Genomic DNA, 14391 nt, shown 5'->3' on the forward strand with positions numbered 1-14391 from the left:
TGTGTCAGGGCATGCTGGGATATGTAGTTTCACAACAGCTGGAGGGCCGCAGTTTGGACATGCCTGTATTACACTGTTAGTTCAGATTCACTTTTAGTCTGAAGCCAATTAACCTAGCAGTATGTTCTCGGAGTGAGAGCGGAACCCACGCAAGCAACAGGAATGCGACTCATGGTCTCAGTGCTGTGAGGCAGCAATACTAACCACTGTGCCGCCCAATAAAGAGTCACATTGGAACACAAGGACACACACACACACACAAATACTAAATCCACACACGACAGAATGTAGAAAATTGTGAGTCTACTTTATTTATTTTTTTTACAAACATTTATCTTTTATTTAAGCATGTAATAAAAACACAAAAACGTGGTAACAATAAAAACTGTACAGAAGACAAAATACAATACAAAAAGTTATTAATCTCATTTGCATAATCAAAAAAGGGACTGTCAAATTTCAGTAATGGCTCAGACAAGGGGGGGGGGGGGGGAAGAAAAAAAAAAAAGTGCCCAGCGTATATTTGTGTTTTCCCATGTACGAGGCTTGTGGGAGAGGTCGGCCGCCTGTACGATAAAGCGCAGTTACATCGCAGGACACAGTGCATGGAGACTACTGCGGCCCTGGACTACGTAGAACTTCACGTAAAGTTACCGCGTTGTGCCAGGAACGGAACGCGAGACGCGAGACGGACCCAGCACACCCGGACAGTGTAAGTGCTGCTCCTACGCAAACTTTCTGGATGCATCTTACAAATACACACTTAGGCATACGAAAGAGTCGACAGCGGTTGGACTACAAGACCTAGCATGCCTTCACGGGCAATACTATGCAAGATAGATTGGGCCTAACGAAATATGGGCTGCGCTAGACACATGTGGTTTATGTAATAAATTCTACGGCTGATTGTCGCAGTCACAGGGCTAAAAATACCCAACCTTTCATCTCCTGACTCCCGTCCCCGGCTCTGGGGCCCCAGCTGCATATAGGATATCCTCATGACACGGCTAAGGTTTCCACACATGTCAAAGGACTTAACATTCTTTCATCCCCCTCCTGAAGATTATTCTCCCTTGTTAAGCAGGGAGAACTGCATCAGAGCAGCGCGGAGGGGAAGGAGGGGGCACAGCAGTAATAAAAGCCCTTCCATACGGTGCAGAACAAGAGGTAATGGGCGCACTTGTCTCTCGCCGCAACGTTTTTCCCCCCCCCACCCCAGAACAGTTGCTGCCTATCCTTGCATCTAAAACTATAGCTTTGGACGGCGGGGAGACGCTGGCTGATACAAGATTCCGCTTTCCAAGGTGAATTGGAGCTGCCTTGTTGTGCACTTGCTCAAGTTGCAACTAAAACAGACTGTAATGGCGACACTGCCCCCTAGTGCCGAAACTAGCAAACTGATATGAGTGATTTAAACGACTGACATGCAGATTACATTTCCTGACTATTATTTCCAATGGATATTATTGGTTTGTTAAATCTCCTGCAACTTCTACCAAACACACTTGTGGCATTTCTTGCGCGGCAGTCAGCCGTGTCTTTATACAGTCAAGCAGAGTATGACATTTGTGTTGTATCCAGGGCAGATGAATGACATGTTCTGATGGATAAAAGACACAGCTGAAGAGCACAGCCGTCCCAAAGACTCACTAGTACAATAGTTGATTTGACCCCACATAAAACCGACCTCAACAGAGGTGTACGTTGCCACAGTAAGCCTAATACTACTGAGAGTTACGCTCATTAAGGAAATCCAGAAGTTACATTTTACAAAGGTTTCCTACAGTAGGACCCATTTCTTATTTTTACAGTCAAACATTTAATATCCAGATTACATGATTCAGCAATTACGTCACACACAGGATCAGTATTAAGGGGCAATTCTCCCCAACATAGGAACACTATTCAATATTTTGCAATATATTCCCATTCATCTGGGAAAGAGGGTGCAAGGGGAAATGAACACTGTTGTGAATGCAACCGTTACCAACACACTCTCCGCCCACCCTGGTCTGATGGCACAATCGCCAGCAGCGACTGAACAGGAGGAGAAACACGCCGCATGATGCCTTATTTCTGTTCATGTCTGCCCCACATCAAAAGCCGCTGAATTTTTTTTTTTACATTTTTTATTAAACGCGGAACCAAAGCCAACCCCATCACTAGATGCTGGATTTTCTGGCCTTCCTGCATCATCTCAACTTGATATTAATCTGTGGCGTGTGAAGGGAGACAGGTCTGATAAAGGGTGATGCTGTTGATGCAGGTAATAAGCCCTTAAACTAGATGACTGTATAAAAACTAAGATCTAGATTACACAGACATTGTGCTGCGTCAGTGCAGTGTTTGAGGCGGCGGCTTAGGCAGATTAACCATTCCAGGAAACGGACAATGATACCTATTGAGCTGATCTCGTGAGGAGAACACATTGCGATATCCGAGAGCTCGCGGTAGGTGGTGAAATAAAATAAGAATACATCAAACACAAGCCGGAGGATCCGTGCATTAATCAGTACACAATACACTTTCTACTGCCAGCCGCAGGATCCCCGGAGATCTTCTATTAAAAAATGTTTCCACCTAATTAATGTAAAATTAGTTTCAGGTAGAGTTCACTAACTTACAAAACGCAACACGTAGGAGTGAAGTGACAGACTGGCTGCGACGGTGGGCTTGCTTTTCTGGACGTTTTCCACCCCCACACCCCAGTGGATTAGAATTTGTATTCATCATCATTTATTCACCACCACCCAAAACTAATCAACATTTATAACTGGGGTGTATGCGGCCGGTGGTGGGATACACCCGAGCGTGTAAGAAGGGTTAGGAGATGACCACGGGAACAGATATTGCAGCAATATGAGTAAACTGACCCCCGCGGGGTATTACAATCGTTGTGGTTGAGCCTCATCCCTGGAGAAAACCATATTTAAAAAAACAACAAAAACAGAAGTGTCTAGATAGCTGGGGCAATGAACCTCTTGTAATGGTCTCTCTATGCCTAACATAGAGGTAAAGGCAGATTTTGCTATGCTGCAAGATGGCAATTAAATCTGCCTCCTACCTAATTGACCTAATACAACCCCTGGTGATAGAGAGGAACTGGAAGAGGCAGCGAGAGTCTAAGTGACGTAAGGCGCTGTAAGGCATCGGCAGAGAATGTCACAGCGCGGACTTATTGCATCTGGAAGGACATTCAGCGGTTCCGAGCACCGTAAGAAGAGAAGCGCTACGACAGTTTAGAGGTTGGGAGCTACTCGGATGGGGACAGAAAGCAGGAGGGAAATAAAATGCAATGAGGGAGCGTTAGTGCATACCAGAACTGCTCCGGCACCTTACTGAGGAAACGGACAGGTCCTAGATAAGGAAAAACTAAAATGGCGACCAGTCTGCTCCTGATCCTCCTCATAAACCAACGAATGCTGGATTCTTCACATATCATCTAGAATTGAAGAGATAATTAAAGTACCTGAGTTTTGGTTGAGTACAAACGAAAAGGCACAGAGGAGTGTGTCCAGTAGAAATGTGTTACCTAGAAGACCGTCTAATGTTGCGCACATGCCACAAGAACCTTGACTGACCAATTAGACAAATCAGGCAAGAAAAGTGGGCTGAGAGATACACTCGGCAAGAAGTGCAAGCTCTTTGGTTTCCCGTCACCTGGATGTTGGAAAGCAGCTTGATTGGCCCGGTGGAATCCGCCCTATACAATGCCAGATCAATGTAAGCAGGCAGCCGTACGCCCCACAATCCATCTTCAATTATCAGTGCACAACGAGGAGTAGGGTGGAAGCACAGTGGAGGAAGCCATATTGTTTACCAGCCTAACGTGTAATGACAATGGCTTAAACTAGAATTCTCTGGATATCATCGGGGATGCCTAGATATGCTCAAGGTGGATGAACATCGCCCGCAGTAATTGGGTACGCTAGGGGAGGGAGGGCTGGGGGTCCAGAAGAGACTGGAAGATATATAAGAGAATGGGGTTCAGTCACTGTAATTATTTTTTTCATCCATCATTAAAGCAAGAACATCATATATTTGTATCACCCTGGCAGCGGCCTCTCGACTTGATACAATATTGCAGGACTGGAAGTTAGGAGAGAGTGCAGAGTCCTTGCTTGTGTACAGAGAACTGTAAGCTATTTGTGCAAAGGGAACGTTAACAAGGAACCGACCAATCAGGGCTGGCGTTACCTGTGATACAATGTTACCAGGAGCAGCATTGCAGGATACAGTTCATTACACGGAAGCTGTAGGTACACACACACAGGGTTGGCTGCTGCGCACTTATTCTAAGAAGGAGGACTAAGACGGGGGACGATAAAGAACTGGGAGTACCGCCTGTGGGGCCAGGTCACCATGTAACTGTAGTTTTGCACTGTGACCCCCAATCTTTCAGTGAACATTTGGATTTCCCTCCACCTGCATCACCAAAACAGGACAGTGCAAACTCACCAAATTGTTCCACCCTACAATGCAAAATACTACCACCCCCCAACCGTGTGCATAACCCACCCAGTAATTAATAAATACAAGAAATACAAAGACTCTTGTTTCAAATAGATTAAAAACTAAATATATATAGGTTAGGAGTCAGGGCGTCATCATTTTAAAGGGATGAAACAATAAAATGGTTATAAATGTAGAAATCCAAACACTGCCTCATGTATATAAACCAGATGTGGTGACCGCAAATACAAAAGCCAGTGCCGTCGCTGCCCCGGAAGTGTAGTGTGCGCGAACTAACCAGTATATTATTACACGGTGGATAACAGAATTCCTATATAGTATTCCTGAACGCTTAGTAATGGTGTACAGGCCGTGACTTCATCCTCAACTCGCACACAATAGGCGTACAGCGCCGCAACACGTCAGTTGTGCAAATCCGGAACTCTGCAGGTTCCAGGCGACTGTCAGGAAAAATGGCGCTTCCTTCACTAAACTGCGCTAAATAAAGTTACCGAATACACTCGTGTTTCATATTGTGCATCACTCTGTGAACGTACACGCCAAGGGTAAGACTATATAGAGAAAGCCGTTCAGCAAATAACAAGTAAACCTAAATGGAACTTTAAAAAAATAAATACTAAATGAATACTTAAAGGAAAAAAAAAAAAAAAAAGATAAAATATATCTTTTAACACCAACTTGCATCCATAATTCACTCCCATTTTGGGGGGCGAAAGTCTGCGGAGAGAGTTCTCATTTCGGTAACGGGGATAAATTAAATTTCCTCTCCAGGCATTTGAAGAACTGTGAAACCACTGTAACACGGGGAAAACTAATTTCTTAATGTTACAATAGCAGCAATTAGTCCCACGTCACGGATTCGCCTACGGAGGGCCCGTGGAACTTTGAACACAAGGCGTAAATATGAAAAGCACTAAATGAAACACCCCGATTTAAAGAGAAGGGTGTTTTTGTTACTGTGACAAATTCCAGTGCCTTTTAACTCTGAATTAGTGAATTTACATGAAGAGTCAATGGTTAAATGACAAACCCAATGGACTGACAAGGTTTCCGGAAACAGAAGCAGCCCCCCCCCCCCCCCCCCTCACATGTCCGCCGGTCACGTGTCCTGTCATCGTCTTGCGTCATACATGTTACATACAAAAGTGATTCTGTTGAATAAGGCTTCACAACCGGATTTTTTTTTAGTTCATACTATATGCGCCGCTGATGATTGCGGAGGGGGCTGATGTGGCTGGGGCATAGCCCCCCCCGCAGGGAGAGGTAGATTGGATCTGTAGACACAGGTGCTGCAGATTTGCGGCTATGGAACAACCGTCAGAAAGAACACTTATGTTAGAATTCCCTTGGATTACATACAGTCATAAGGGAATCTGAACCAGATCAGCAATAAAAGATGTACACAAGGAAAATAATAATGTAACAGACATTTGTACAATAGTCACAATCTTAATGTGTTTGTGCTAGCAGGAGGTCACCATGAATAAAGTTTGCAGACCTCGTACAGGCTTCGAGGCTACCGTGACGCCCCCCCCCCCCCCTTTGGAGCTATGTACTGGTAAACGTTCCATCAGCTTGCACAAAACAGGCTAAGAAAGAGCAGAAAATCTGTTCCCGTTTTACACATTCTGCAATATTTTGCCGGAAGTCATCTTGTAACGTACACAGGATGCCAGACGTGATTTGTGAGGGGGCAGAACCTGCACTGGACCTATGGGTCGCTGGAAAATAAATGTCTCCGGATAAGGGTGATGTAACTCGGGAAGGGATTTCGCTGGTGCCTGGTGAGGTTGGAGGCTGTACAATAAGGCTTGCATGTTCGCTGCATGCTTCCTATACCATGTGTTACTGAGGGGAGGCGCAGACCACTACGTGCAGCCCTTGGCACGGTGATCCAGCAAAATAAGGGTGGAGGAAGACCCATTAAGCAAACGGAAAATATATAGTGTACCAGAACTCAGAATGTACAGCCCGCATTAGAATTCTTCACATAGGATTATAGCATTCTTCGCGACATATGGCAATCACGCTGGGAGAAGGGTGTATCCCGTAGTCCGTAGCTCACAGTTCACAATATATCATCTATACTCTTTCCTCCCCTCCCCTCTCCAAACCTGGCGCACCTGTATAGGTGTTACACACATCCCTCGCTGAGGAAATCAAAAAGAAAAAAAAAAATTAGACCTTAAGTACTGTAAAATACAAATGCAAATGATCCTTCACAAGACACTATGCAGAAAGTAATTTCTGTGACACCGACTGCTGCGGCTTCTAGGTGCAGACCGCAGGTGGCGTGGCGGGAGGGGCTGTAGCTGCGCGCTTTGGCAGTTACATGATGCAGCACTTGCTCTTGTGGTTGTGCGGGTCTTTGAACCGTAGTCTCTGCTTTGGCCGGTATTTCTCCAAGTACGTCAGCTGCTTGCTGTTGATGGCGCCCCTGCGCTTTCTGCAAGTGAAAAAGAGCGCCGTTAGCTGCGTTCTACAACGGGGCGGACTCACAAAACTAACCAAGAGTCAGAGAAAACCACAGGGGGAACCCATCCAGGCTACGGGGCTTCCTATATAAAATTAGCCGGTTTTGCATTCTGGATACTAATGCAATGGTGAAAAGGTTCTCTTGGTGCTGGGAAACAAACCACACCCAATACAGGGTGATCCTGCTGCATGCACTTTCCAATCTGGCAAGAGAACAGATGCACCCTCTTAGTAGCGAGACGGGTGGCCACACCACCCAAGACCACGTATATGGCAATATCAGTGTGGCTAAGCCTTAGGGCTGCCCTAAGTGTTCGATCAAACATTCCCACGTCCCTGTCTGTGCATTTCACTGCAGCAAGCAGCACTTGCGGTACAACCGCGCTGGATTCTGAAGTTGGTCGTCTGGATGAGCCCCAAATAACTGGCATTTTACCATGTGAGAGCCGACTGCTGGGAAGAACTCTGCTAGACCTCAAAAATAGGATTTTGGTACTTACCAGGTAAATCCTTTTCTTTGAATCCATAGGGGTCACTGGAGTACTCTTAGGGATATGGACGGCTTTAGCAGAACAAGGCACTGAATATTTAAATTTAGTAACTCTCCTCCCCTCCATACTCCCAGAATACCTCAGTGTTTTTTACTGAGCCAAACAGGAGCGATAGAGAGGATGACAATGGAGAATTACATGTAACATTATAACATAACGGACAACAATAAAGTTGACACATAACGTAACTGACAACTAAACAGTTGACACCATAACCGATAGAACTTGATAATTTGAACCAGTCGGTGAGAATGTGTTACCATAAAATCCACTGAACTTACCACAAACCAGGTAAAACTGCTCTGGGTGGGCATCCAGTGACCCCTATGGATTCAAAGAAAAGGATTTACCTGGTAAGTACCAAAATCCTATTTTCTTTTTCATCCACCAGGGGTCACTGGAGTACTCTTGAGACGTACCAAAGCTTCCCCCGTGGGCGGGAGAGCTGTTTGGCACCTGTAACACTAGGCGGCCAAAGCTAGATGCTGATGCCGCAAACGTATCAAACTTGTAAAAGCGCACAAACGTGTGCACTGATGACCATGTAGCCGCACGGCAAAGCTGCGACGTAGAAGACCCACGACAAGCTGCCCATGAAGTTCCCCAGAACGTGTGGAATGAGCTGTTACTGATGTAGGCGGCTGCAGCCCAGCATGAAGGTAAGCCTGACGTATGGTCAGTTTAATCCATCTGGATAAGGTCTGCTTGGAAGCTGGCCAACCGATCTTGGCAGCATCATAGAGAACAAACAATGTATCCATCTTCCGAACTAGAGACGTTCGGCCTACATAAACGAGTAGTGCGCGTACTACATCCAAAGTTCCAGAATCTTCTGTTAACACAGGAACTACTATTGGTTGATTGATGTGAAAAGATGACACTACCTTTGGCAAGAAAGTGGGATTCGCCCGAAGTTCCGCTCTGTCATCATGAAATACCAAATACGGTGGCTTGCATGACAAGGCACCCAAATCTGAAACACGCCTTGCCGAAGCTAAGGCTAGGAGAAAAATTGTTTTCCAAGTGAGAAACTTAACATCCACTTGTTGTAAGGGTTCAAAATACGAAGACTGTAAAAAAATCTAAAACCAGATTCAAGTCCCATGGCGCTGTAGGTGGTATAAATGGAGGCTGGACTCTGATGACACCTTGCAGGAAGGTGTGTACTGACGGCAAAAGAGCCAAACGTCTTTGAAAGTAAATTGACAAGGCAGAAACCTGCACCTTTAGGGTAGACAAACGTAGTCCACCATCCAACCCCGTCTGCAGAAATAACAAGAGACGGGATAACTTGAAAGATGTCGGAAACTTCCGAGCTTCACACCAACCTATATATGCACGCCAAATTCTGTGATAATGAGCTGCCGTAACGGGCTTCCTAGCACGTAACATGGTTGGTATAACAGATTCCGGAATGCCCTCTCTTCTTAAGAGGGCGGTCTCAACAGCCACCCCGTCAAACGCAGCCGCGCTAAATCGGGGTAAAGGAACGGACCCTGTTGTAACAGGTCCGGACGTAGCGGGAGCGGCCAAGGATAGTTTGCGAGTAGTCCGCGGAGATCCGAGAACCAAGCTCTCCGAGGCCAATGAGGCGCCACTAGTATGACTGTGGCAGACTCTCGTTTGATCCGTTTTAGCAACAGAGGGAGCAGCGGAAATGGTGGAAACAGATACACGAGGCTGTACAGCCACGCGATCGTTCAGAGCATCCACTGCCACTGCCTTTGGATCTCGCGTTCTGGACACATACTGGGGCGTTTGGTGATTGTGGCGAGATGCCATCAGGTCTACTTGAGGGTAACCCCACCTCTGGACCAACATGTGAAACACTTCTGGATTTAATGTCCATTCTCCTGGATGAAAATCCCGACGGCTGAGATAATCCGCCTCTCAGTTGTCCACTCCCGGAATGAACACTGCCGACAATATCACTTGGTGATGCTCGGCCCAATTGAGGATTCGAGCTACTTCCCGCATTGCCATGCGGCTTCTCGTACCTCCTTGTTTGTAGATGTACGCGACTGCCGTCGCGTTGTCTGACTGCACCTGGACAGTGTGAGACCGAAGTATGTGCACTGCTTGTCGCAGCGCATTGTAAATTGGCCGGAGTTCCAGGACATTTAGAGACAGCAATCTTTCGTGATCCGCCCAGAGACCCCGGAGCTCACAATTTTGAACCACAGCTCCCCAACCTCTGAGACTCGCGTCCGTCGTTAGAATGATCCAATTCCAGACGCCGAACCGTTTCCCTGCGGTTAGATTGTGTACTTTGAGCCACCAGAGTAGAGATACTCTGGCCCCTGCAGACAACCTCACCATCTGGTGAATCTGCAGATGCGAGCCTGACCACTGTGCGAGCACATCCAGTTGAAAAGGACGTGAGTGAAATCTTCCGAACTGAAGCGCTTCGAAAGCCGCCACCATTTTCCCTAAGAGGCGAATGCACAAATGTACAGAGACTGTGCGTGGCTTGAGCACTAATTGTACCAGATGACGAATACTCTGTACTTTCTGTTCTAGTAGGTAAATTCTTTGATCTACCGTATCGAGAATCATTCCCAGGAATTGAAGTCGTTGAGACGGAATCAGATGTGATTTCTTGAAGTTGACAATCCAACCGTGCTGAACTAGCACATTGTACGTTAGCAACGCGTGTTGGAGGAGCATCTGTTGAGACGGAGCTTTGATGAGCAGATCGTCCAAGTACGGAACTATTATCACTCCCAGGGATCTGAGATGAGCTATCATCACAGACATCACTTTGGTGAATACCCGAGGCGCTGACGAGAGGCCAAACGGTAGAGCCAGATACTGGTAATGGTTTTGCCGTACCGCAAAACGCAAGAACCTCTGATGAGGTGGCCAAATCGGAATGTGTAAGTACGCATCCTTGAGATCCAGCGCAATCATGAATTCCTGTGGCTCTAAACCTGCAATTACTGACCGCAGGGATTCCATCTTGAATCTGTAGTAAGTGACGTACTGATTGAGACCCTTTCAGTTCAATATTGGTCTGACCGAGCCATCCGGCTTTGGTCCTACAAAAAGACTGGAATAATAACCCTGACCTTGTTGGTGAACAGGGACGGGAATCAAAACTGCTGAATCCAGCAGAGACTGAATGGCAATTTGCAGAACCGCCTTCTTGTCTTCAGACACAGGCAGTCCTGTCTTGAATACCCGCAGTGGTGGGAGACAGTCGAACTCTATTTTGTAACCTTTTAACACTAAATTGCGGATCCACCCATCTATGGATGTCTGGAACCACGCCAAATGGAACGTCTGAAGGCGTGCTCCCACAACTGGAGATCCGAGATGGGCTGGGAGACCGTCATGCCACTGGCTTGTCTGTGACCTTAGCGTCCTGACGACTGGTGGTGGTTTGTTGAAAACCACGTCCTCGACCTCGTCTACCAGGCATGGCTGTTCCTCTACCACGGCCTCGAAAGGGCTGAGGTCTAAAAGATTTGAACGCCGAGCCAGAGTATTTCCGTCTAGGTACCGGTGGAGGCAATGGTAGGAAAACAGACTCTCCTCTTTCCCCCCCCCCCCCTCCACCCCCCGTGGCCTCAGAAATCCATTTGTCCAATTCAGGACCAAACAACTTCTCGCCACCGTGAGGTAACGCTTCTATTCCTCTCTTGACCTCTGCCTGCCAAGAATGCAGCCAGAGTGCTCGTCGTGCCGTAACTAGCGACGATGAAAGGCGAGAAGTGAGCTGACAGACGTCAGTAGAAGCTGTACATAGATAATCAGCAGCTTCACAGATTTGATCAGCGAGAAGTATAAGATGATCGTCATGTAGACCAGACTTGAGTTCTGTTATCCATACAATTAGCGCCTTAGTGACCCAAATGCCAACCAAACCAGGTCTAAGCAACACTCCTGCTGCTATATACATGGACTTTAGCATAGCTTCTAGTTTACACTCTGAAGGGTCTTTAAGCGTAGTAGCAGTTGGCACTGGAATAGTTAAATTTGTTTGTAAGTTTTGACACAGACTAATCCACCATTGGCGGATTTTCCCATGTAGATGTCACAGACTCTAGAAACGGGTAACTAGACTTAAATCGGCGAGGTTTAGAAAACAGTTTATCCGGATTCTTCCTGGTTTCTATTAACATCTTAAGAGATTCCGAAAAAGGAAAACACACTGGAGATCTCTGTCGTTTAGTAAATACTACCTCATCATTTGTCAGAGGCTCCTCAGTCTCTGTAAATTTCAGAGACTGACGCACCGCCCTGATGAGATTATTAATGCCTGGGCTGTCAATATCTTCACTATCTGACTGCTGGTCCAATTCGCCTTCCTCACCCTCATCTTGCACAGTGAGGTCTGGCATAGAATCGTCAGAATGCAACATAGCAGAAACTGGTAAATAAGAAGACAAATTAAATTTATCCGTTCTACCCAAAGTGGACTTGGACCCTTGCAAAGGCTGAGACCCCTCTGGTATCTTTGGCGGTCCCACCCGAGACTCAGATCTTGCCGCTTCCCACTCATGTCGAGCGGCGGCCAATTCTGATTGCAACCCATCCATTACATCTGCTAGGATTGCCCATTGAGGGTCCGGGGATGAAACCGGAGCGGAAATTGTATTTGTAGCTGAATTTACAAAACATACTGCGCATGTGGTAGAACCATCCGGTAACACACTCTTACAGACATTGCAGTGAAACTGCTTTTTTGTTTTTGCTGGTGCCTTACTCATGATGTACACAGACAATACAATAGACAAAGACAGACAACTTGCACGACTCAGTAAGATTGTTACTAAGGTGTGTGTGTGTGTGTGTGTGTGTGTGTGTGTGTGTGTGTGTGTGTATGTATGTATGTATATGTATATATATATATATATATATATATATATATATATATATAGAAGAAATATGTCTGGCACTCTCCCGTGGGCTGATAGAGCAAGGCTCACGCTCCGGTGCCCTCCCAGGCAAACCCGTTGGTCTGTATATATGGAATGAAGAAACGAGGCGGCACTCTGGAGACTTTGGTGAAGCAGCAAACTTTGTCAAGTGAGACTTTATCTACGTTTCGGGGTGCAAGCCCCCGACTGTGTGTCCTGATGACGGGGGCTTGCACCCCGAAACGTAGATAAAGTCTCACTTGACAAAGTTTGCTGCTTCACCAAAGTCTCCAGAGTGCCGCCTCGTTTCTTCATTCTATATATATATATATATATATATATATATATATATATATATATATATATATATATATATATATATATATATATATATATATATATATATATGGCTAAGTGCAGTGCACGTGGCCAGTACTATATGAAACCTGATCCCAAATTCCCACTAACACCCCTGTGCCATCCGGTGGAGTAGTGTTGTAGGACAGGAACGTTCTGGAATCAGAAACAGGAAGCATGGTTAAAATGGCCCCCATGCCATGCTTACAGTCAGAATCACAGTTTAGGTTATAAAGACATGTCTACGCACATTTAAAGCCTGTAACTAACCCCCTGTTAATATAAGCTTAACAGCCTATTCCTTGTCAACCCATATTTTGCTGCTGCTATGGCATTCACTCCCCCTCATCTGCGCTGCTAGTGAGGATAGGTTTCTCCCCCCAACTGCTCCGACTGTCCACCGGACGGGAGCGGATGCAGGGAGCCGGGGAGCGCTGTGCATAGCGCCTGGGAGCTGCGGTCCGGAAGAGCGGCCGGCGTCTCTGAGTGACGTGCGGCCGCTCCGAGCAGTGTCCCCGTATACAGCTGCGGGTGGAGCGTGGTAGCGCTGTGGAGCGGCTGAGGCGGGCGGCCCCGTAAACAGCGGCGGCTAGGACGGATGCGGCTTAGTGTGTAAGCAGCGGCGGGAGCGGGCGGCGTTAATGGAGCACGTTTCCCACACAGCGGGGCGGCAGCGTGAGCTGACCGCCCTGTTCCCCGGCATACCTGACGTCCTGTAGTGAGGGCTATGACGGGGCTTCTTCTGTAAGCTCCGTCCAGCTTTTCCTGCAGGTCAGAGAGTGAGCTGCTGTTGGCTGTGAGGGTGCTCTTTGTGAGGACCGACACGCCAGGAGCTGCTTCCGTGCAGCGTGCACTATCCCGGACCCAAGTTTCTTGCTAAACTGGGAAGGGATGTGCTCAAGTTGAAAAAAGTAAAAAATAAAAAGTATATAAAAAACAAAAAAACAAAACTAAGTGTGGAGGTCCCACACGTGCGTGTCACTGCTGTGAGCACAGAAAAAACACTGAGGTATTCTGGAAGTATGGAGGGGAGGAGAGTTACTAAATTTAAATATACAGTGCCTGTTCTGCTAAAGCCATCCATATCCCTAACAGAGTAATCCAGTGACCCCTAGTGGATGAAAAAGAAATACACATACATACATACATACATACATACATACATACATACATACATACATATATTATATATATATACATATATATATATATATATACACATATACACACACACACACACACATATATATGTATATACATACCGCATATACTAGAGTATAAGCCAACTTTTTCAGCACTTTTTTTTTGTGCTGAAAAAGCCCCCTCGGCTTATACTCGAGTCAGTGCAGTGGGAAGGAGGGACACGGAGGGCACAGCGCGCGCCTCTCCTGTGTCCCTCCTGCGTCTCCGGCGGGTCTATTAAATGAAGTACCCGTTCGTGAGCTCTGATTTGCTCACGAACCGGCACTTCATTTAACAGGGCCGCCGGAGACGCAGGAGGGACACAGGAGAGGCGCGCGCTGTGCCCTCCGTGTCCCATCTTCACAAGACAGCGCGGGAGCGGCGGAGGGTAAGTTACCGTATACCTGGCACTGGGGGGAGCATATTTGGCACTTGGGGGAGCATATGTGGCACTGAGGGGGCATATGTGGCACTGAGGGGGCATATCTGGC

At 46.7% G+C, this 14391-nt stretch overlaps 1 protein-coding gene across 4 annotated transcripts in view; it reads right to left on the reverse strand.

The window, feature by feature from the left end:
• Positions 1-283: 283 nt before the first annotated feature.
• PTP4A3 (protein tyrosine phosphatase 4A3) overlaps positions 284-14391 on the reverse strand; it is a 94846-nt gene continuing 80738 nt past the window's right edge. For all 4 annotated transcript variants that reach the window (XM_063921144.1, XM_063921147.1, XM_063921145.1 and 1 more), the window contains exon 6: positions 284-6919. In XM_063921144.1, coding sequence (XP_063777214.1) covers positions 6802-6919 — 118 coding nt within the window. In that variant the 3' untranslated portion in view covers positions 284-6801. The remainder of the gene's footprint in view (positions 6920-14391) is intronic.

This window comes from Pseudophryne corroboree, chromosome 5, assembly GCF_028390025.1.
Source record: "Pseudophryne corroboree isolate aPseCor3 chromosome 5, aPseCor3.hap2, whole genome shotgun sequence".
Classification (NCBI taxonomy): Eukaryota; Metazoa; Chordata; class Amphibia; order Anura; family Myobatrachidae; genus Pseudophryne; species Pseudophryne corroboree.